We start from the raw sequence: 25,555 nt of genomic DNA, 5'->3' as shown, positions 1-25,555 counted from the left end.
CCATCCAACCATCTCATCCTCTGTCATCCCCTTCTCCTCCTGCCCTCAATCTTTCCCAGCATCAGGGTCTTTTCCAATGAGTCAGCTCTTTGCATCAGGTGGCCAAAGTATTGGAGTTTCAGTTTCAACATCAGTCCTTCGAACACCCAGGACTGATCTCCTTTAGGATGGACTGGTTGAATCTCCTTGCAGTCCAAGAGACTCTCAAGAGTCTTCTCTAACACCACAGCTCAAAAGCATCAGTTCTTCGGTGCTTAGCTTTCTTTATAGTCCAACTCTCACATCCATATATGACTACTGGAAAAACCATAGCCTTAATTGACTTTTGTTGGCAACGTAATGTATCTGCTTTTTAATATGCTGTCTAGGTTGGTCATAACTTCCCTTCCAAGGAGTAAGCGTCTTTTATTTTTTATTTAAAAAGATTTTTTTTTTTGCGTCTTTTAATTTCATGTCTGTAGTCATCATCCGCAGTTATTTTGGAGCCCCAAAAAATAAAGTCGGCCATTATTTCCCCATCTATTTGCCATGAAGTGATGGGACCGGATGCCATGATCTTAGTTTTCTGAATGTTGAACTTTAAGCCAACTTTTTCAGTCTCCTCTTTCAGTTTCATCAAGAAGCTCTTTAGTTCTTCACTTTCTGCCATAAGGATGGTGTCATCTGCATATCTGAGGTTATTGATATTTCTCCCGGCAATCTTAATTCCAGCTTGCGCTTCTTCCAGCCCAGCGTTTCTCATGATGTACTCTGCATGTAAGTTAAATAAGCAGGGTGACAATATACAGCCTTGACGTACTCCTTTTCCTATTTGGAACCAGTCTGTTGTTCCATGTCCAGTTCTAACTGTTACTTCCTGACCTGCATACAGGTTTCTCAGGAGGCAGGTCAGGTGGTCTGGTATTCCCATCTCTTTCAGAATTTTCAACACTTTTGATAATTATTGTCAATGTATCCATGCATTTATTTATGTATATATGCATCAGTTTATCTATACAACCATTTACTTATTTGTATATCTTCTGGAAAGCGTGTGTATGCTATAAGCTTTCTACAAGTCATAAACATGGTTGGTGAGGTAAATATTTATATTCCTCACTCTGAGGTGAGAGTCTAAGCAGATAAAACTTTAATTTCCATTTCTACTCCATGGTTTCCTGCTTCTGTGAATAAGCAGTGGGTTTTATGTAATACATTGTTCTTTGTTGACCTCATTTTGTATTTGCTTCTTTTTTTTTTTTACGGCATTGAGCAGTCTTTGTTAATTCTTTATGACCTCTCACAGCAGATTCAAATTTCTCCTCTTAAATTTGGAGATCAGGTTTTATAACTTTAATGTGTGTTAGGATGAAAATTAGCTATTACATATTGTGTTTCATGTACCCATAATATCTTAGAAAGTATGCTGTGTAATTACTTTGCTCATTTATCAAGTGATCTCTATGAGATAGATATTACGATTCTCACTTTCATACAAAGTAGCGAGTTAGATTAGAAGGTGTGTGGTAAGTCTTGGCTTAACTGCCTAATGTTTTGAAGCTGGAATTTTTCTGGAAGATCCTGATGACATGTGCCCTAAAGGTATATGTCCATTTAACTTAGACGTGAGTTTAAGTGTCCTTGTTTTGGTGCTACTGACAACTTCAGGATAGCGTGGGAGGTTACATGAATAAGATTCTGGTATGTCAAGTCCATCTATACAGTAGAAATTTAATAGCACTCCTTTATCCTATCTTGGCAGACTAAAATCAATAAGAGTTTATTTAGGAATTTTTAAGATCATAGTATTGAAATGATAACTGTGGTGAGGCCTGTACTAGTTCTTGTCTTTATTCAGTGTATTTTGGATTCTTACTGAATTGTGTTTAATTCAAGTAAATTCACGTTTTATGGTGACTTTGCTTGTCTTGTAACAAAGCTCTTTGAATACTGAAGGCCACAGGCTTGCATGGAGGCCCAAGTTGAGAGTTTGCTAGAAAATGAAACGTCTCTGGAGGAAGCAGAAGGACAGTAAAAGAAATGTTAGTTTGGGATAGAGGAAGGAGAATGAGAACCTAAGACAGACACACATTTGTGCACAAATGTGTGAGATGGCTGTAGGATCGTGATCCTGAATTGTCAAGAAAAGTTTTAATTATGATTATTCCTTGCCATTAAAAATTCTTTTTAAAAACTGTAAATATGAAAGTTTCCTAAAATTTCATTTATCTAGAAAAGTTCTAGGTTCTCTAGGTTGATAGTGAGTGAAATACTGTAATAAAATCACATTTTACACAAGGAAAAATCTTAGGTAAGAAATGAATTTCCTAGCAGGTGATAAGAAGTCATCTGTGGAAATTGACCAAGTAAGAGTAGATTCTCTTGCTTTCCGAGTTGAGGCTAGAGTGACTTGATGAGTGAAAAAGTCAAGTATGTCATTACTGGTAAGGTTTCTAACGGGCCCCTCATATTTCAAAGCTTACAGAAGAGGGGCGCACCCAGGGAGAGCTGCCTGATTAATTTATGGTGACACATGGGAGCCAAGACCTTATGTGTTTTGAAAAATTTTATTTCACTCCCCTTTTAAAAGCACATTTTTCAAAAGGTAAAGAGCTTTCCTTTTGCTGAAATTGCACTGCCTTCTCTTAGCCAATGAACTGAACCATCCAGTCTATTAACTAAACAAAAATGACATGAAACTTCATAAATATTTAAAACTCCTGCTATGAATTAAACATTGGGATAAAGAACTAACTCCTTTCATTAAGTACATTGTTAAATAAATAAATAAATAAAGCTCATGACATATTGCTAGGTAAATTGAATGTTTGAACGAATAATATTTCAGGTTTCTTTAAACATTTACCTTGGGTACTGCTTTAAATAATTATATTACATGTATTTGGCTTATTAGACCAGATGCAACTGATTTTAATGAAGTATGTAGGACTTTTTTTTCTTTTTTAAAATAAATGCTTGGTAAATAGTATTGGTTCAGTCCTTCAGAAAACAAAGCAATTAGCAGAACTCTGGACCAGGCAAGAAGAAAACGGGGAGAGTTTTGTGTGATTTGAAAATGAAGCTCAGTATAAATCACAGGAAATTGGGGGAGCATCAAGCCAGTGACCCCACCCCTCCCTGAGCTTGATTCTCTGCTTTTCTCCCTGTTGGGTGTTTATCTTCATTGAATACACAGAGACAGAACTCCTGCAATGTGTCAGGGCTGTGGGACAGTGGGCACACAGAGGTGGTTAAGGCAGGGTTCCTGTCCTTGGGGGTTTCTTGTCCTGCATCAATACTGGTCAACCTCGATTCCTCCTGCCTATTGCGGGGTATGAACCGTATGCTCAGGAAAATGGAGCAGAATAGGATGACTACTGAATTTAGGATTTAAAAGATCTGAATTTGCCTCCTTATGTCACTGGCTGTGTGGACATTGGCTCAGACAGTAAAGAATCTGCCTGCAATGCTGGAGACCTGGGTTTGATCCCTGGTTCAGGAAGGTCTTCTGGAGAAGGGAATAGCAACCCACTCCAGTATTCTTACCTGGGAAATCCCATGGACAGAGGAGCCTGGAGGGCTGCAGTCCCTGGGGTTTCACAGAATCGGAACAACTAGGCACCAACACTTTCACTTCACTTTAGACTCTTAATGAGCCTCAGTTTCCCCACGTAGAATATGCTGTAATAATACTTGTCTTATTGGAACTTTTGCAGGATAAAATGAAAAACTATTTATCAAAATGAGTATTACCATTTTTGTCTTACCTTGCAGTAATAGTTAAAAGAAAAACCGTGATATCTGTCGGCATGTTCTCAGCTCCTATGCACTGTACTATTGACCTTGGAAATTATGCTGAAAATTCACTAAGGTTGCATATGAATAACATCTACTGTTGTTCTTTTAATGTTTTTATGGGGAAAATGTGTCACAAAAATAGAAGAATTATCTCTTTTCTCCTATAGTGGACTCTCTTGAGAATATAGCAGATTCTAAAGAAAGTTCTGTCAAAGGTTCCACAGTGAGCTACAGAAGATTCTCTTAGAGTTGAATTTGCTTGAAAGGAATTAGCTGCTTAATTGCCAAAAGTTGTAGGTTTTAGGAAATGTTCTAGGATGGTAACTCTCAAACATTTTGGTCCTATAACCCCTTTAGACTCTTAAAAAAATTATTGAGGACCTCAAAAAGCTTTTGTCTAATCAGTCAGGACAGATGTTGGTGTTGAGGAGAATAACTGCCGCACCTTTGCAGTGCTTTGGTGAAACCTCAGAGGCATGGCCTTCTGGCCAGGAATCTCTGATTCCGTATTGTGGGAGCATTCACTGTCTCCCTATAGGCCGCAGCTCTCTGTGTTTGCCCTGGCTGGCCTAAGAAAGAAGGCATAAACAGATTTCTACAGAAGCTGTGATTCCTTGGAAGACTCTGAGCAGATGAAGAAGGCTGGTACAAAGTGATTTTGGAATGTAAAGAATTTCTTTGGATTGAGTTCTGTGGAAGTTGGTCACTGACTGCACTCTTGAGCTCTGAAACATAAATAAGTAGTCTAGGGAATAGTTTCTCTTGATGAATAATTAAAAATACTGTCTGTGTAGTGGGGAGGAACAGGGGGTGCTTTTCTTTATGTCAGTTATATCTATGGATATTTACCATGATACAAATTAAAATAGAAAAATTTAAACTATTAATCCATTTAAAATTTATTATTATGGTAAACATAAATAACATTTTTATGAAAAAGTTGTATTTTCCAAAACAAATGGCAGTCAGTTTCTTTACCATCTGAGCCACCAAGGAAGCCCATGTTAGAAATGAAAATTGAAAAAAATTTAAACTATTAATCCATTTAAAATATAATATCATGGGGAACATAAATAATATCTTTATTAAAAATAGTCATTTTTCCAAAACAAATTTTTGTTTGTTTTTAATTAATTTAATTAATTTTTTAAAATTTGTTTATTTTAATTGGAGGCTAACTACTTTACAATATTGTAGTGGTTTTTGCCAGACATTGACATGAACCAGCCATGGGTGTACATGTGTCCCTCATCCTGAACCCCCCTCCCAGCTTCCTTCCCATCCCATCCCTCAGAGTTGTCCCAGCGCACTGGCTTTGAGTGCCGTGTTTCATGCCTCAAGCTTGGACTGACGATCTATTTCACATATGGTAATATACATGTTTGGAGAAGGCAATGGCACCCCACTCCAGTACTCTTGCCTGGAAAATCCTATGGATGGAGGAGCCTGGTGGGCTGCAGTCTGTGGGGTCGCTGTGAGTCGGACACAACTGAGCGACTTCACTTCCACTTTTCACTTTCATGCATTGGAGAAAGAAATGGCAACCCACTCCCGTGTTCTTGCCTGGAGAATCCCAGGGACGGGAGCCTGGTGGGCTGCCGTCTATGGGGTTGCACAGAGTCGGACACAACTGAAGCGACTTAGCAGCAGCAGCAATATACATGTTTCAGTGCTGTTCTCTCAGATCATCCCAGCCTCGCTTCTCCCACAGAGTCCAAAAGTCTGTTCTTTATATCTCTGTCACTTTTGCTGTCTCGCATATAGGGTCATCGTTACCGTCTTTCTAAATTCCATATATATGCATTAATATACTGTACTGGCATTTTACATTTTAGCAACTCTCTAATGTCTGGCTTGAGTTGATGTCATTTGGATTCTCATATTTGCTTCTGTGTTCAGTCTGTTGGCAATACCACATTTCTTGTAAAAACTCTGAAAAACTCCTCTATATACCATAAGAGAATAAAAGTGAAAAAGGCAGGTAATGTCTTAGTGTTATTAAAATAGTGTTGACCTCTTCAGTCAGTTCAGTAGCTCAGTCCTGTCCAACTCTTTGCAACCCCATGGACTGCAGCACACCAGGCCTCCCTGTCCATCATCAACGCCTGGAGTTTACTCAAACACATGTCCATCGAGTTGGTGATGCCATCCAGCCATCTCATCTCCTCCCGGCTTCAGTGTTTTCCAGCATCAGGCACTTTTCCAGTGAGTCAGTTCTTCACATCAGGTGGCCAAAGTATTGGAGTTTCAGCTTCAGCATCAGTCCTTCCAATGAATGTTAAGGGCTGATTTCCTTTAGGATTGACCAATTTGATCTCCTTGCAGTCCAAGGGACTCTCAAGAGTCTTCTGCAACACCACAGTTCAAAGGCATTAATTCTTCAGTGCTCAGCTTTCTTTATAGTCCAACTCTCAAATCTATACATAACTACTGGAAAAACCATAACTTTGACTAGACAGATCTTTGTTGGCAAAGTAACGTCTCTGCTTTTTAATATGCTGTCTAGGTTGGTGATAGCTTTTCTTCCAAGGAGCAAGCGTCTTTTAATTTCACAGCTGCAGTCACCATCTGCAGTGATTTTGGAGCCCAGAAAAATAAAGTCTCTCACTGTTTCCATTGTTTCCCCATCTATTTGCCATGAAGGGATGGGATTGGATGCCATGATCTTTGTTTTCTGAATGTTGAGTTTTAAGTCAACTTTTTCACTCTCTCTCCCACTTTCATCAGGAGGCTCTTTAGTTCTCCTTTGCTTTCTGACATAAGGGTAATGTCATCTACGTATCTGAGGTATTGATATTTCTCCTGGCAATTTTGATTCCAGCTTGTGCTTCATCCAGCCCTGCATTTCACATGATGTACTCTGCATAAAAGTTAAATAAGCAGGGTGACAATATACAGCCTTGAGGTACTTCTTTCCCGATTTGGAACCAGTCTGTTGTTCCATGTCCAGTTCTAACTGTTGCTTCTTGACCTGCATACAGATTTCTCAGGAGGCAGGTCGGGTGGTCTGGTATTCCCATCTCTTGAAGAATTTTCCACAGTTTATTGTGATCTACACAGTCAAAGGGTTTGGCATAATCAATGAAGCAAAAGTAGATGTTTTCCTGGTATTCTCTTGCTTTTTCAATGATCCAACGGATATTGGCAGTTTGATCTCTGGTTCCTCTGCCTTTTCTAAATCCAGCTTGAACATCTGGAAGTGGAAGTTGACCTCTTTAGATTCCTTAAAGAGTATTGGGTACCTATATGGCTCCCTGGACCACACTTTGAAAACTGCTACTTTAGGATATGGCTTTTGCATGTCCATTTTACAAAAAGGAGCGGTTATAGAATTGCCAGAAGTCACACACAGCGAGTTGGCAGTTAGATGGCTGGTAGATGGAGGCTCTAAAGTCCCTGCTTTTGGTTTCCCCTCTGCTCTCCCCTTCCCCCCAGTGCTGCATGGTCCTTTTGTACCTGCCTTATTTGGGTATCATATATCTGAATATACAATATTATATCAACACAACGCCACATTATACATGAGACAGTTAATAAGCAGTGCAGATGAACGGTACCGGGTGCACTCGTGGTTCCTCCCACTCTTCCCTTACCTCCTCTGTCTTCCTCCTCACAGCTTGTCTTGACTTGTCATTTTTCTTGGCTCTTAAAGGTCAGTTAACTTGTTTGTTCTCTCCTTTGGTTTTACTGTCTCTTTTGTCCTCTTGGCCACTGATAGTCACACTCCTAGTACATGGTCTGCTTCTGCGGCCTGTCATACTTCACATATTGACTCCCTGCAGGTTTGGGATCATCATTAAGACAGGATTGCTCTTCATTCTGGCTGGAGAAATTCTTCCATGGCTTTCACTGTCACCACTTTGAGAATGAATTCTTTTCATAGTTATAATTTTGTCATCTTTCATTAAAAAGGGGTTAGGTCCTGTAGACCTTTACTGTGTTAATGGTGTTTATTTTAGACTTACAGAGTGCCAAAGGACAAAACAGGCACCACCAGGATTGGTGACCTGGCGCCCCAGGACATGAAGAAAGTTTGCCATTTAGCCCTAATTGAGCTGACTGCCCTCTATGATGTCTTGGGTATTGAACTGAAACAACAGAAAGCTGTGAAAATCAAAACAAAAGGTAATTTTGAAACAAAGACCAGCTGGATTTACTCCTGAGCTAGTAAGAATGAGCTTGGCTTTTTAGAAGTATCCTTTCTGGGGTGTGGGAAATGCACACGTAACAAATTGCCTGTAATCCGCACATGAATACATCTAAAGTTCGGATTCTAAAACATTCTTTCCAAAAATTTTTGTAATTTGATAAATCTGTCTCCTAGATTATAGAAGATAAAGGCATAATCAAATATTTAATTACCATGGAAAGAAAAGGAAATTCTGATCAAGGATTCTTAAATGTTCTCTCCTTTGAAAGCTGTATTTAAAAACAACATTTGGTACATATACTTATTTCTAAGACTGGATCTTGACAAGTGACTTTAATATGGTTAATCCTGATCAATTATTTTTGCTTTATTTATTTGATAGCAAATGCACAGGCAGTAGTATGTCCGTTTGTTCATTTACAATCTACTTTTAACTCTTTTGCAAAAAATATTCTTCCCTCTTTGAAGACAATAACATGATTTTGGCATATAATATCCCTAAATTGTGCATCTCTTGGGGATGCATAGTTTTTTTTTTTCTTTGTAATCAGCTTGCTTTCCCCATTATATAAATAGACTGTTTTTTAATAATATAATAGAAAACAAACACCTCCTCAGTTCTTGTTTTTTTTCCAAGATTTTATTCATCTGAAAATCCAGATAATTTTCTGTTGATAAAGCTTTACTATGTAGGAATCTCTGACATCTCATTTAACTTTAAAGATATCTCTTAAAGAAAAACCAAGAATGGGGATTATTGAGTTGCTATGGTAACGTTAGCAAAGACAAGATGTAAGTTTTAGAGGCAATTTCTCTGTAGGACTGAAGTGTACCTTCCCTCAAGTCCTCTCTGCCATGCTGGGCCCCAGAAGACCCCATTCTGTGTTTAGTTCCTTTGAGTGAGTATTTTAGCTTAAGGCTTGTGATGGTGAATTTCTGAGTCAAATAGTTCTGGTTTTCCACAAGTCCATTATGGATAAAGACTTCAGATGCTTTTTCAAAAGCTCATCACAGAGTCTTCTCCAGATACAAAATAAAAATTTAATTTAAATAATTGTGGGAAAAAAATTGTTGTGACTCAATGTTCAAGACTTTCAGAGTGACTTAGAGAGGCCTTTTAATTTTATCTCAGAATTGCCTCCTACCAGACAGAGAAATATTAAGCCATTCTCATTAAAAGTACCACTATTAATATAATAGATTTTCTTTCCACCTTTTTTATATTTTTGTATCTTATCTAAGATATTTATGTTATAAACTAGAATTTGACATGCTTAAAGATTATGCTTTTCTTAATTCCTAAACTAAAAGTTATTTACTAAGTTACTGACATTCTTCTGAATGTCACAATTTCCAATATCTGTTTTCATATCATGGAATAATCCCCCCCCCTTTTTTTTCCACAAATGATTTATATCTCCCCAATGATGTGTGTTAAACTCTTTTGTTGTAACTGTTCACTCATTGATGAGTGTGGGGTAGGAGGTGCTGGGTAGAAGCTATGCTCACATCAGACTGAAAGCATATAATTTTAATTTAGAAAAATTATGTTATTACCTGTCATGTCTTCTGGAGTTATTCCCAAATATATAAAACAACAAATTTAAATTCACAAAGACCAAGTATCTACTATGTTCTCTAAAGAAGAACATTTGTAGAGCAAGCTCATAATCTTGGCTGATTTTCCAAAAAGCAAATATTTATACTTTGCTGTATTATAGAATGTTGAATGTCAGTTAGTATGGAAGAGATGAGTGGTATTTAGTTTAAGCGAGAACTTTTAATTTGATTACATTTAGTAAATTATTTGCGTATTTTGCCTATTCCCACAGCCCTGTATTTCTCTTTTGTAACAGTTTATACTTTTCTAATTATTTTGGTGATGATCTATAATCATTAGTTTAGTTGTCTTTGCTTGCTAGATTGCTCTATAAGGTGGAGCCAAAATCTTCCAATTAAGTTGTGTTTACCTAATTGATAGACAATGTCACCCACTTAGGTGCTCGATATAGTTGTCTGATTGAATGACAGCATCAGGAATCTGGTGCCTTAACATTTTTGCATTAATATTTCATAGGTTAATGAAAGTGAAGGATTTTGTTGTTGTTTTTGCAGATTCTGGCCTTTTTTGTGTCCCATTGACAGTATTGTTAGAACAAGATCAGAAGAAGATACCAGGAACTCGAATACCCTTGATATTTCAAAAAGTAAGTAGGCCCAAATGGGTCAGCATAGAGACAGCATACTTGAGATAATGGCGTTTGTTTTTGTTTTTGCATTCATACTATTATAATATAGTTTTCCAATTGATATGCTATTTTATTTTATGCTTTGGTTTTTCTATTCAGAAAACAGATTTGTTTCAAGGGCTCATAATTTTTATTTCATGGTCATGCTTTCAGTGTTATTTCTTGTAACTGTGATTACCTGGCATCATTGTCCTGTCTTATATTAGCTGGCTTTGTATAATTGAGATTTCAATTCTATAATACATAGGAGTGGGGACTGCTGGTAAATTTCTAGGGAATTGAATCCTCATGAATATTTTATGCCTGTATGTATTTCCCAAGCTTTCCTATTTACAGTGAGGATGTCCAATTTAATTTACTAGTGCCTTCTTCCAAAGTAGGCAAAGAAACCATAAAGTAGAATTAGAAAATGATTGCTAAACTATAAAGTCACTTGTGTAGTCAACACTCAATTATTCATAAGGAGATTATCTATGACAATATAAAAATTTCAGTCTAACCTCTGAGCCATCATTGTTCAGAAACAGATTACATTGATTAAAAGACAGGGAATACCCCTGAGGAAGGCTAGTCGCATCAGTTGTGGGCTACCCAAGATGCAGATTTTGCAACAGCTCAGGCATCTCAGCTTCTGAAAATTCATGGGTAGCAAAAATGGCAGTAGTAATGTTCTCAGTTGTTGTGGCTCAACAAAGCCATTTAATACTTAAGCTTAATCTACTTGGCACCAATTCTTCCATTATTCTAAGCCAGTCATTTACTATCTTGCCTATTAATACTAAGCTCTGATTTCTTCATTCCTCATAGTCTCACCATTACATCCAAACCTGTGTCTCAGTGTTTCTCCTGCTGGACTTTGTTGTAGACAGCTTGTTCTACTCACCAGGTTCCTCTAGTCATTGCCTGCAGAACCTGTGTCTTTGCGGATAGCTGTTCATGATGTCTGTGATAACCAGAGAGATGCTTATAAATGGAGACCATAGATTCAAGTTGTTTTAATGGCAGTAAATGGTGCGAGTTACTTATGCAGATGGACAAGGCATGGATCTCAGTAGAACCCTTTCCCAGTGTATTGGGGCTATTCAGGGAAACAGCACCAGTAGGAGAGTTCTCTTTCTCTCTCTCTCTCTTGGAGAGAGATGCTCAATAAATATTATTAAGTGAATGAAGGAATGAGTGTGTGTTGGGGAGGGGGAGAGAGAAAGAGACACATGCAACCACATGCACACACACACGTGCTTTCCTTCATTCTCTTATTCAGTAATATTTATTGAGCATCTGTCTCTCTTTTGGGGCCAGGGGCAGGGGGAGAGAGAGATTTATTATATGTTAAAGAATTAGCTTCTGCAATTGTGGGGCCTGTCAAGTCTGAATTATGTACAGCAAGCTGGAAACACAGGCGAGGGTTAACATTTCAGGGTCGAGTCCAAACTCTGCAGGCGGAAGCTCCCGTGGGGTTTCGGTGCTGCCGTCCTGAGGCAGAGTTATGCTGCTTTGGGGAACCTCAGTCTGGATTCAGCCTTCAGCTGACTGGATGAGGCCCACCCACTGTACGGAAAGCAGTGCTTTCCTCAGAGTCTACAGGTGAAACGTTCATCGCATCTAAAAAACACCTTCACAGCAATACCTAGACTGGTGTTTGACGACATAGCTGGGTACTATAGCCCAGCCCAGTTGACACATCAGATTCACTATCTCATCAGCGGAGAGCAGGCGTTGGTCCCAATGGAAGTCAGTGTTGCCTGCTGGTCAGGCTCAGGATTGCATCCAGCCCCCTATCATTTTCTCTTGACATTGTTTTCGTATTTAGTTAGTTTACAGTGTTGGTCTCTTCAGACTTTTCAGAGACTCAGACTACCCACCAGTTTGAAGTCTTTGGATAAGAGCCTTAAAGATTTTGGGTTCATATAAAAAATAAAAGAGTATATACAGAGCTTTCTATTAGATAACACTCATCTATTTGTATCCCCTCTGAATGATAAGCAAAAAAAATCACTGTGATCTATCCCAAAAAGTATTTTTTTATTTTATCAGCTGACAATGCAGTTAGGTATTCCCTTAATTTTATTGAAAGGAAATAATTGAAAACCACTGATTTGCAAAAATTTTTATTATCGGTCTTAACAGATTATATTTTCTCAGTTATTGAGAAATATACTCAAAGAGGCTTTAACAAAGCTTATCTAATATCTATAAGTTGTATCTGGTTCCTCATACCACTCCACCCCCTCCCCCCACCGCACACCTTAGAAACACACTGTTTAAACCCTATTCCCAAAAGCACTGGAGAAATAGAAATATTCTGAACTTTTATCTCTGGCAAAATTCTGGCAAATTAGTAAATCATATTTTCATAATAAAGTATTATTTGTATTTTAACAATGACAATAGAATGTAGCTAAAATATGTTATTTTCAAAGTGAGAAATAATGAGAAAAATGACAAGTGTATATATACGTTCTCTGTTGAATGCTAGTATTCAGCATTAGAGAATAATAAAAAGCATTAAAATATAAAAATGTAAAAATTATTCTCATTCAGTTATTTAGAAATCATCAGTTTTGCCTGTGTATTTAATAAAAGCAAAATTTGTCTTATTGCTAAAAACTAATTTGATCCAGCTACTGGCATGCAATTTTATTTTTTGTTAATAGAATATTTTAAACATTTTATAAGATGAAATACAGCAAATTGCTTGTATGTTGAATAAATGTTGCATGGGTATTATTTGATATATTTAGTTTTAAATACTTTATTGGATAATGTTCATCTAATCTAAAATAATTCATTTAAATATTTTTTTCCCATGAGTTTTTATCCAGTGTAACTTGAAAACTGTCTTGAAAATCATTCCAGTTGAATTTTTGAAATTCAGCCCTTCTGTTTTCAGTCACTAATAAATACTTGGGAGACTACTCTTTGCTTTGTTCTTACCTGACAAACTCAGAATTAGTACAGACTTTGGCCATAATCCAGGGATCTAAGAGGTGGGGTCATGGAGGAACAATTGTCTCCTCTTCCAGTATCTATGTGCTACAATAAATTTTATTTCGGGACATCTAGATAAAGGTCAAAGACTTCACTCATGATGCCATGCTTTGCTCCTAATAGACATTTTTATAAGCATGGGGAAAATAGTAAGCTTTATGTTATTTATAAAGCCTTGGTAAATCATTAAGGAGATTTCTCTGGGAAAAAAAATTAAAATTTTATACTGTTTGGACACTCTGGAAGATGTTGTGCCTCAGGGTATGCAGAGGGTATTATAGTAAGTTTGGGGCTGAGAGGAAAGTAGGTTTGTCTTTTAGAAGAAGGCTATTGTGAAAGGAGGGGAATGGATGGTAAGGAAAGCCTATATGATGCTACTTTCACTTTTCACTATTTCTTTAAAATAGTCAGTGAAAAGTGAAAGTCGCTCAATCACGCAGCCCCATGGACTGTAGTCCGCCAGGCTTCTTGGTCCATGGAATTTTCCAGGCAAGAATACTGGAGTGGGTAGCCATTCCCTTTTCCAGGGGATCTTCCCAATCCAGGGATCAAACCCAGGTCTCCCACATTGCAGTTGGATTTTTTACCATCTGAGCCACCAGGGAAGCCCTTAAAATAGTCAAGTGAAAGTTGCTCAGTTGTGTCTGACTCTTTGCGGCCAGTCCATGGAATTCTCCAGGCCAGAATACTGGAGTGGGTAGCCTTTTCCTTCTCCAGGGTATCTTCCCAACCCAGGGATTGAATCCAGGTCTCCCACATTGCAGGCAGATTCTTTACCAGCTGAGCCACAAGGGAAGCTGAAATAGTCAAGTACCCCCTGAAAAGCTTTTGTGTACTGCCCAGGGAATGCATATTCCAACTGAAAGTCTCTGCTAAGAAACTAACCACTTCCTAGCTTCCAGTGTTATGTCATTGAAATTTCTCCATTTTCTTCTTCTTGTGGCTTTCTGCCTTATTAAAACAAACAAAAAAGAAACTTAGAGATCTGTGTGTATTCATCAGGTATGATATAGACCCGTACCAGAACTGTTTTTTTAAGTTTACCACCAAAACCTTAAAGCCTAAAAATGAATATTTGCAAGCAGTTTTTTTTCCTTCATCTCATAGACAAATTTTTCTTTGAACAAACTGAAAAGGAGGTGTACATATGCAAATACTGTAATTTCATAAGATGTATTTGATTGCAGAATGTATGTTTCTGAAAAAGCAGAAGAAATGGATTGTCTTAGTTACTTTGAAACCGTGAACATGGGTCAGTCTCTATCTAGGATATTGCAGGTGTTGTGTGAAGTTATATACTTTTGTTCCAAAGGACCCAACTTTTTCCAAATTACAACTAAAGTTTGGGGATATATTGGCTTAAAGATGAGTAGTGATTGTGCCATAGCATTCAAAACTTAGTGAAATCCAGTTAACATGTCACTGTATTCAGTTTTTATTTATTTATGTATGAAGGAGATGTTAAATTTGAGACTGTACCTGTTAAGAATGCCAAAATCAGAATGTCCTTCTGTTTATACACAGCTGATTTCTCGCATTGAAGAGGGAGGTTTGGAAACCGAAGGTCTCTTAAGAATCCCTGGAGCTGCTGTTCGGATCAAGGTGATTTTTTGGTTCTACTCATGGAAATAACTTTGTTTAATTAAACTTTTTGCATCGGCAAAGCTCAGTTGTCCTCCCCACTCTTTCTTCCCATTTTAGAAGAATGAAAAAACACAAAAACATCCTAACATACAGTTTATATTAGCTTTTCTACAGTCTCTTCTGATTGTAAATTTTGACTTTTTTCCCCAAAATCACCCTATTACCAGTAACAATACTGTGATAAATAAAGAGGCAAATGATTTTACTCTCCGACTGTGCAGATATAAAATAGGGACAAAAGTAAACAAGCAGAAGATAAGAGCAGCTCTGTCCTGCTGATGGAAAGAGAACATGATGGGTCAAAACACTAAGAGGGGACTGCTGACGGTCTGCATGAGTAACAGCGTGAGATTTATTTCCTTTTCTTTTTTAAAGGGCAGGATGGTAAACTCCACCAGGTAGACAGAGTCGGGGACTTGACATTAGTCTCTGTACATGATCAGTCTTAGCGAGCTGGCAAAATGAGATTGTCTTAACCCCTCCTGGCTGTCCCAGTTCCTTGGCTCACTGGATCCAAGGGTAGCCTGAGTCCAGCTTGTGAAAGAGTCAGGGGGATTCCCAGGCTTTCCAGTTGGAACCCCCTTTCTCACTCCCCTTCTTGCTTTTTTCTCAAGATGATATTTCCTTCCCACTTTCCTAGGATACTGTGTGTCCTCCTCCTTTCTCTGTTCCTGACTCCTGCTCTGGGGAATCCAGTATCCAATGAATGCTTGGTCTAAGTAGAATTACCCTGCGGATGATGTAGATGGAATGTGCCTCTCCAGTGATTTGCATTTTATGGGGACTTCGTACTTGGAATTGTAGCTCTATCTGGAAAACTTATCTGGGGAATTTTTTGGTTATCAGTCTTTATCAACCTCCTTAACCCTTATCCTCCAAATTCAGCTCTGGCTCTAAAAAGATAACACAAGTCACTGACCACATCCAATATTTTGTCTTCCTGAATTTGTAAATCCAAGAAAAAATAGGATAAAGGGAAGAGATATTCCCTGTTCATCTCCGAAAGATGTATTCTGTATGAGCTCTTTTGAGCTAGATCAGGAAGAAATGACTCTTGGTGGGTGTACACTCTGGCCGTGACAGTGCCAGATGTGTGCAAAGATTCCACCGTTTGCATCACTTGCTGATTTTGATAAGCTTCTTCAGTTTAAAGCACTAGTTTTGGCTTATGTGGCTCTTACCACATTGTGATCTCAGTTTAATTGGATTTGAGCAACCTGATAAATCATGAGAAATGCTGGGCTGGATGAAGCACAATCTGGAATCAAGATTGCCAGGAGAAATATCAATATCCTCAGATATGCAGATGACACCACCCTTATGGCAGAAAGTGAAGAAGAAGAACTAAAGAGCCTCTTGATGAAAGTGAAAGAGGAGAGTGAAAAAGTTGGCTTAAAGCTCAGCATTCAGAAAACTAAGATCTTGGCCGCTGGTCCCATCACTTCATGACATATAGATGGGGAAACAGTGGAAACAATGTCAACTTTATTTTGGGGGGCTCCAAAATCACTGCCAATGATGACTGCAGCCATGAAATTAAAAGATGCTTATTCCTTGGAAGAAAAGTTATGACCAACCTAGACAGCATATTAACAAGCAGAGACATTACTTTGCCAACAAAGGTCCGTCTAGTCAAGGCTATGGTTTTTCCAGTGGTCATGTATGGATGTGAGAGTTGGAGTATAAAGAAAGCTGAGTGCCGAAAAATTGATGCTTTTGAACTGTGGTGTTGGAGAAGACTCCTTGAGAGTCCCTTGAACTGCAAGGAGATCCAAACAGTCCATCCTAAAGGTGATCAGTCCTGGGTGTTCGTTGGAAGGACTGATGCTGAAGCTGAAACTTCAATATTTTGGCCACCTGATGCGAAGAGCTGACTCATTGGAAAAGACCCTGATGCTGGGAAAGATTGAAGGCAGGAGAAGGGGATGACAGAGGATGAGATAGCTGGATGGCATCACCAACTCAATGGACATGGATTTGGGTAGACTCCGGGAGTTGGTGATGGACAGGGAGGCCTGGCATGCTGCGGTTCATGGGGTCCCGAAGAGTCAGACACGACTGAGCAACTGAACTGAACTGATATATACCCTGCTCACAAATGTCATTCAACTTACACCCCCTGCGTCTGATGTCTGATGCACAGAGGTCCCCAAAACTGTTCAGGTGCTCTTGTAATTTTGATACATGTCCACTGTCTCACTTCATTTGCTGACACCTGTGGTGGTTTCACCACCAGTCAATCAGGGACAGTGTATGTGATTGGGAGATGAGTCCTATGGAGAAATACATTCTCTAACAGAGGAAGAGTCCTACAGAAGCCAGCTACACGACTCCATTCTACCCATCTTAGCAAGAACACGGGTTCCCAGGTCATTGTTCATGTCCCGCATTAGCAGAATGTGATGGCCAGCTCAGCAGAGTCATAAACATGTTTACTTTAGTACACAAGGATGGATGTAATGTGGATTTCACATTTTGACCAGATTTCTGGCAGAGGCGTGAATTCAACTATATGTAACTTCTTAGAAGGTCAATAAAGTAGATTCAACTGGCTCAACACAGCCTGTTATCACAGACTGAATGATATAGCAGCTGTTCTCTGTTTTGTGCATAATGTAAAGATGACTTGCAAAATTTAGAGTTGTCATTCTTCTCCCTTCCCCACCAAATTTCTTGGACTCTCCCTCCCCCTCCGTCTTCTTCTCCTCCTCTTCTCTTTCCTCTCCTTTCCCTCTTCTTCGTTCTCTCGCCCCATTTCTCCCTCTTCCGCAGGCCTTTCCTTCCCTCCCTTCCTCCTCACCTCCTTCCCCCCTCCCTTCTTTCATCCCTCTCTCCTTCCACCTTCCTCTCCCCCCATTTCTAGGTTTACCTTTGTGTATTTCACCAATTATAAAAAATAATTAGGGTAGAGGATGGAATTGTGTTGGGAAGAGAAAGTGTAATAAATTCACCTTACAGGAAAAACAAAGAACGTTTCTTGGGAGAACAGTTTCAAATATTAGAGGGGAGTGACAGAAACTTGGAAGGGTTTCTAACATAATAGGATTTATGCCACAGTGAAAAAGCATATAGAAAATAGTAATTATGAAACAAAATTGATTTATTATTAATAATTTGTCTGGCAGATTTTGTGGAGTCCTTGAGGTAAATGAATTAGGTACTTCTAATTCCACAAGGACTCCAGCTGTTTTTTGCAGCTGGCAGCAGGATGGCTGGGTCACTGACAGCGTACATGTTTAGGATGGGGTATATTTTCGTACCTCATTCGCTATGGAATTTGGTTTTCCATTTCCCAGAGGTGACTAATCAGAGGTGGCCTTTTGCTTTAGGTCCATAGATGGATTGATTAAGTATTTTGTTATATAATGTACTTCTAAATAAAGCACAGACTTTTTCTTTAAATAAATTTTTAAAAGTTGGTGAAAAACTATAGTATCTAAGTAAAGCCCCCAAGTGTAAAGTCTGTTTTGACTGTTCTCTTATTTCAGCCTCTACTGCTTAATGTTTGTTGCCTATCCTGGAAAATGTGTTAAGTTTTGAAATTCTAGACCTTAGGTATCATTTTCATTGATGAATTATACTTGGGGTAGGAGAAGGAATATTTTTCTGAGTAATAGAGAAGTGTTGGCTTTCAGTGGTTTCAGATGTCTTTTCAAAAAAGTAACATCTTGGGACTTCCCTGGTGGCCTGGTCGTTAAGAACCAGCCTTGCAGTGCAGAGGACACAGGTTGGGGAACTAAGATCCCCCATGTCGTGGGCAACTAAGCTTGCCAGCCACAACTAGAGAGCCTGCACACCGCAACGAAAGACCTCATGCAGCCAAATTAATAGATAAGTATTTAAAAAGCAAATAATAAAAAGCCACAAAAGGGTAGAACCTCTTCTGAAGTGGGAAGTATATCAGTCTCAGCAAGGGAAAAAAAAATCAACTTACTGGTAGCTATTCCCCCCCGCCCCCCTTCTCTCTTCTGCCTTTCAGAATCTTTGCCAAGAACTAGAAGCTAAGTTCTATGAAGGGACTTTTAATTGGGAAAGTGTCAAGCAGCATGATGCCGCCAGCCTGCTGAAGCTCTTCATCCGGGAGCTGCCCCAGCCGCTGCTCAGTGTAGAATATCTCAAAGCTTTCCAGGCTGTCCAGAGTAAGTGCCACCCCTCTTTGAAGCAATCCCTGTGTCAGCGCCATCCATATTAATTGCTTTAATGGCATTTTGCTTTTTGTGAAGAACATAACCAGATGTATTTGGGTAGACACACTGACTCATTTGGTGTGAGTAATAAAATGCCACTCGATGTTTTCTTTTCCTTTATAAATATACATCTAAGAGTAAATAGATAGCAGATGTATCCGTATCTTTTCAGGTACGGACTAATTGCATGCCCTTTAAGCAATACAGTGTACGTATTTTCATATTAAAAGCTGGAAACGTCATACTTCTTTTTTAATAGAATGAATCACGTAAGCCCTCTGATACATTTTTCTTGCCAAGTGTTAAAAGCAACACTTACTGGAGAAGCTGTGGATTAACAGTTATCATAAAAGCACAAGGAGATGTGACAGAGTCTGTGATTATTTCCTGAAAAATTAACTTCTGAAATTGTCATGCAGAAACATGGAACAAATCATTTGACTGCTTCATTGGTCGGGGGGCAGCAGATTTCTTATGTCTTTCCATTTTGTGGTCTTGGGCAGGCTCCAAATTAATGTCTTGAATAGTTCTCAATTCCTTTCCAGTGAACAGAGAGACCTGATGAGGTTCATGCACTGGCATAATTATCCCTTTTAGTCATAAAGACCATCCAAAAAGGAAAAATGCTGTCACCACATTTTAGTGACCAAGCCATACTTTAAGTTCCAGATTGGGGCACTTTTAAGAGTGAAAGAGAAGCACTAGTGATGATTACGCTGAGCTGCAGTGTCGACCAGACCTGTTCCAGGCTATTCTTTTTTTTTAATTGAAGTATATTGACATATAATATTATAGTAGTTTCACATGTACAATATTTGTTATTTGCATGCATTGCAAAGTGATCATCATAATGTCTACTTAACATCTGTAACCATTCATAATTGTAGAAACATGTTTTCTTGTAATGAGAACTTTAAAGATCTACTCTTAGTAACTTTATGAAATATAGTAGTATTAACTATAGTTGCCACGCATAGTCTGATGCATAGTCTCTCAGTGTGTCTTACTCTTTGCTATGCTATGGACTGTGGTCCTCCAGACCCCTCTGTCCAAGGGATTCTGCAGGCAAGAATACAAGGAGAGGATTGCCATGCCCTCCTCCAGGGGCTCTGCCTGACCCAGGGAACAGACCTGTGTCTCTTGCGGCTCCTGCATTGGCAGGTGAATTCTTTACCACTGAGCCACCTGGAAAGCCATAGTTGCTACGCTTACATTATTTCCCTGAGACTCACTTATTTTGTAATTGGAAGTTTGTACCTTTTGTCTGCCTTTAGCCATTTCCCCGCCTGACCCCGATACCTATGGTGGTCCAGATTGTTTCACCAATCTGTTCTCTGTATATGAGCTATTTTGTTTTTGTTTTAGATTCAATATATAAGTGAGATCATAAGATATTTGTCTTTCTCCATCTTATTTCACTTAGCATAATGCACTCAAGGTTCATCCATGTTGTTGAAAATGGCCAGATTTTTTTTAATGACTGAATATTATTCCATTATGTTCCAAGCTATTCTTAAAGCATGTCATATTGAGATGTTTCCCATGGCTTATCCCATATCATAACATTTATTCAGAATTTTTAGGGAAATATGACTGAAATTGTCATTTAAAATATTTTTTTAATGGTTAAGTTGTGCTATTTTGAATATATAGCCCTTATATATGGATTAAAGGACCAAATTTATCTGATTCCAGATATCCACAAGTATTACTTACTGGGATGGGGGTACTGAAAATTGGAAATATCAATAATAATAATGTATCTCTTCAACTCTCTCATTGCTGATTGGTTTTCTTATTCATTCCACAAATATTTATCAAACACTTATTGTGTTCCAGGCTGTTTTACACATTCCTGTTGGAATTAATAGGCTTTTAACCATGTACACCACATAATTTGTTCACTCACCATGAGAAGCTTCACTGTTATAGGTGCGCTCTGACACTGTATTATAAAAGGTCCAATCTCCTCTGCCTTTTCATTGAGTAACTATCATGCGGAAGTTAAAATTATTTCCAAAGTACTGTTGTGTGTCTGCAAACACAAGGCCGCCGTCACACGCTCACAGTTGGAAGTGAGCATTCCGAGAGAGGAAGCTCTGCTTTACCAGCTGTTTCTCCTGGTCCCCCCACACTCTCAACAAGGCTTACTGCTCACTCACTGTGTCTCACATTTCACAGTGACGTTTATGCCAAATAACTTTTTTCTTGCAAAACAGAAAAAGAAAGTAAAGAGAAGTATTTGGTAAAGACAACAATTCAGATGTATTTAATCTGTCTGCAGATCTTCCAACCAGGAAGCAACAACTACAGGCTTTGAACCTTCTTGTCATTCTCCTGCCCGATGCAAACAGAGACACACTCAAGGTCAGCTGGTTTCATTTACCCTAAATATCCCTCAGAACTAAGAGTCATTTTTCATTATTTGTGGCAAAACAAAATAATGTTATTGTGGAAATGTTAGTAGTTGTCTATAAAGTGAAGACCTATTTTTAAGGAGAGATGATGAAAGTCTTTAACTTAATTAATTTTTATTTAATTTATTTTAAATTAATTAATTTATTACCCAGGTTAGTCATGTTAATAGTATCATTCAGTTGGGTTTTTTTTTTTTTTGTCTTTTTTTCAACTATAACATATCTTCTACTGGTGATTGAGGTTCATTTGTTAATAAAAACATGAAAGTATTTTATTTTTTTCTTCTTTCTATTATTCCTGTTTTTTCCAGTTTTATTTAGTGAGCATGTACTAGTAAGGTAAAAATTGAATGTTTAAAAAGGAACTTCTAAAGCTCACCAAATATAGCCCATTACTGCCTAAAGATGTTACATGTGTTTGTAGTTCCAAGCAGTAGAGTTTGAAATAAGTCTTAATGATGAACTTGAAATGTTTGATTAGCCAAAAGATAAACCAACTCAAATTCTAGTCATTTCTCTAAGGGCTTACCCTGAGTTTCTAATCTGTATCATCATTTCACAGTGATTTGGTCTGAGAGGCATATGATTAAATACCCTTTAATATGTATCATCAGAGCCTTTCATAATAATCAGTGGATTGTTCTACATTGATTAGTTTTCCTTAATGGCAAAAAAATTTTAGAGTAGTTAGAAAAGGTTTAATTATAAACTCTTAGAAAAAAAGTTTTTAATGTAATTTAGAAAGCATATCTACCTTATGTTTTACTGTTACCTTAAAAAAGTTTTTTATACAAGTAAGGGTGCAAGCTTTGCCCATTTGCCCCTATAGTTCCTTATATTTAAAATGAAAAAGAATCATGTCAAAAAATTTCCTGTTGAGAAAACAAAACCACCAGTTGGTAAACCTTGGAAATGTTTTTCTGTACCTCATTAAGACTCCTTGAACTGAAACCAGGTGAGCAAATTCCATGCCCTTGGAATAAATGTCAATACTTAACTTTTCTGGCTGAAGCAGTTGATGAGGATTACTGGAATAAAACATTACATCTCTGCAAGAGAACTTCCAATGAGTTGTTCCCTTTACTAAGTCAGAAAATAATCTTCCACTTCACTGATTAACTCTGTGAGTAGCTGAGAAGGCCGGTTAGGTTAGGTTTGGTTTGGTTTTGGAGACAGAGGCCAGCTCCAGGAAGGGGGTGTTTTGAAGCACCACGTGTGGGGGCTGCTGTGTATGGGTGGGTAGACTGTGGCTGAAACAGGGACATCGGGCCCAGGACGAAGTGGGGACTGATTTTTCAGTCTGTTCCCTGCTTGTCAGCCATGCCCTTGCCACAGGACATCAACTACCCAGAAGGAGGAATTTAGTCCGTCTTTTTTCTGATTCACATAAAGGTGCTTATCTGTGTGATGGCCCTGTGAGTGGCCAATATAAAATGGAAATCGAAAGACACATGAGTTACTTAAAATATGCCTACTTTCAAAAGAGTTCAACTAGTAGTGGAGGAAACACTTATTCCAATATGGTTACTATCGGGCAAGGTTGGCCCAGAACTCATTCTTGGATTTTGCCTTTAAACCCCAGACACATTCTTTTAAGACAAAATCTGTTTAAGAGTGTATTTTTTTTTTTAAGGTTTAGTTTTACTTTTAGGATATGAAGTTACTGGAGCACAATTGTATAAATAAGTGGAAAATACTTTCTTGGGGTAAAAAATTGGAAATTGCCAAACAATTTTACTAATTTACTTAAGCTTTAATAGTTTAATTAGCCAGATCTGGTAAAGGTTTCAACAACATTTCTAATAACAATAATGCTGAAACAAGTATAGCATGCATAGAAGAGAATAAACCATTTAAATTTAGTTCTCTAAAAGAGAAGGGAAACTTGATCACAAGGTGATTTCAGGAAGCTTAATGCAAACTTCCTCAATTTTTCCAATTTTGCCACTTTTTCTATTGCCATTTGGAGGGATAGGATCATGTACATGACTTGTATAGACTTTCTACAACACATCTAAGGGTTTGGAGGGACCATATTAAACCCTATGTCTTAGTTTAAATCTAAGGCAACAGATGTCTTTAGGCAATTTGTTGACCAGGATTTTTTTTTTTTTTTTTTTAACCTTGGATTCTGTGCATTTGGACTAGTGATCAAACCTACCTTTGACTTGGAGGAATAACAAAGACTAATGCTAACAGTGGGGAATCCATGTTAATATTATTATTGACAAGCATTTATCTTTTTTGTAGTTTCAGCAGATTCATTGTATATATTTTGTTGCTTAATCTTGGCAGGCTAGGAAATTAGTATTCCCATTTTATGAATGAGAAGAAATTAAGGAACGGGATGCCAAAAGGGTTACCCTAAGATCGCACAGAGCTAATTTACTAATTAGCTAATTAGTAACCAACTGTACTGAGACTCAAACTGAGTTTTCAGAGAATCGGCCCAGTGACATTTATATAACACCAGACTGGTGATAGATACTTTTTTTTTTTGGCTTTACTATGCCACATGTGGGATCTTAGTTCTCTAACTAGGGATCGACCTGTACCCCCTGCATTGGAAGCATGGAGTCTTAACCACTGGACCCAGGGATGTCCTGGTGATAGATACTTTTAAGAAAAGGCAGCTCTTATAGATCAGATGTAGAGACAATACATCCAAAGATGAAGTTCTTTTAGCAAAGCCTAGGCTAACATTTTATTAGTTTTATATCTACACACATAACATTCTAATATCTTGATAGTAGTATTTTGATTAACTTTATTGCATTATGCACACTACCTTTAAGTGGTTTATTACCTAAACTCTGTAATTCATGCTTGTAAAGAAAGACACTGTTCCCTGAATAATTATTCTGGTCTCTGGAACAAAATTAAATATTTTTTCCAAACCTTACCAATTAATCTTTTGTCCTAATTTGAGACGGTATTGTTTCTACATAACCTTATTCTTGTATTACAGTTTAACTTTCTGAGCACTGGATCAAAAATTAGATACATGAATCTCATTGTTAGATAGTAAGGCTATGCCTTTAGTTTGTTTCAAACTTTGAGAGTCTATTTAAGAGCTAAACTGGATTCAAGATCAAGCTTTTAGAGCTTATAGGAATTTTTTTTCCCTAAAAATCTTGTGAGAGAACAGGTTTTTTTTTGTTGTTATTTTTCCATTTTGGCATAGTTTATTTGGCCTTTTTTATGTAGGAATTTTACGCTAAATATGAAAACATGCTTCTTTTAATAGTTAAGAGTTCAGAAACAAAGCCAGATAGATAGGCAATTGGGTTACTTCTCCCCCATTTGCTCACTCTATGACATCGGGTAAGTTACATCCATTCTCTTAGATGTTGTTTTCTCGTCTGTATGATGGAAATCATTATAGCTTCGATTTCCAACCAGGATTAAGTGAAATGATGCCTATGAAGTTCTTAAAACAATACTTTGCTCATAGATATCATTGACTGTCTGTGCAGTTATTGTTGTTAATGGTTTAGACCAAAACTGACTCGCAGAAGAACTGGAAGCTTTTTCTGTCCTGGCAGAGGGTGGTCTAAGCTGCCTGTGGTTGTTGTGGAGCTCAGAGGAAACTTAAGTATTGGTGATAGAGGTGGGAAGTGGGTGGCATCAAACGGAGCATAAACTAGCTTGGTCTGGTGTAAAGCTTCTTTTCATTTTTTTTTTTTTTTTAATTCTCTTCTTTTTGTCTTTAGCTATTCCTCTTCCTCCCCATCAGAGCCTCCATTCTTTTTGGATTTCATGTCAGCCAGCTACTGAATCCCTTAAAAACAAATGCAACTGAGATTGAATGAACCCTTTTAAGGTTTTTCTTTTCTTTTTTAAAATTTTAATTCCTAGGGATAAAGTACAGCACTTCCTGCAGCGAGTGAATATTTGTTTGATATTTTAACTATATTTCAGTGCTCCGTGGCTTGCTAGGCACGCGGTCTGATGTTTCATTCCTCTCCCCACCTGCAGCTCAGATATGTATCTCTTGCATCATTCCCCGGGGCCATAGTCCTTAGCAGACACACAGCACCACCTCAGGCTGTGTTAACCCATGGAGCAGCTTTGAGGACAAGGCCCACTGGATGTGGCCAGCTGACTGTGGTTATGTTCAACTTAGTTATTTTTTTTTTAAGT

At 38.1% G+C, this 25,555-nt stretch overlaps 1 protein-coding gene across 4 annotated transcripts in view; it reads left to right on the top strand.

Moving 5' to 3' along the window:
- The window catches only part of ARHGAP18 (Rho GTPase activating protein 18), a 193,096-nt gene that overhangs the window by 146,745 nt on the left and 20,796 nt on the right, over positions 1-25,555 (top strand). For all 4 annotated transcript variants that reach the window (XM_043456967.1, XM_043456966.1, XM_043456968.1 and 1 more), the window contains 5 exons: positions 7,737-7,902; positions 10,043-10,134; positions 14,689-14,766; positions 18,788-18,947; positions 21,280-21,362. In XM_043456967.1, coding sequence (XP_043312902.1) covers positions 7,737-7,902; positions 10,043-10,134; positions 14,689-14,766; positions 18,788-18,947; positions 21,280-21,362 — 579 coding nt within the window. The remainder of the gene's footprint in view (positions 1-7,736; positions 7,903-10,042; positions 10,135-14,688; positions 14,767-18,787; positions 18,948-21,279; positions 21,363-25,555) is intronic.

Source organism: Cervus canadensis, chromosome 33 (genome assembly GCF_019320065.1).
Source record: "Cervus canadensis isolate Bull #8, Minnesota chromosome 33, ASM1932006v1, whole genome shotgun sequence".
NCBI lineage: Eukaryota > Metazoa > Chordata > Mammalia > Artiodactyla > Cervidae > Cervus > Cervus canadensis.
This window is presented reverse-complemented; position numbering and strand designations above follow the sequence as displayed.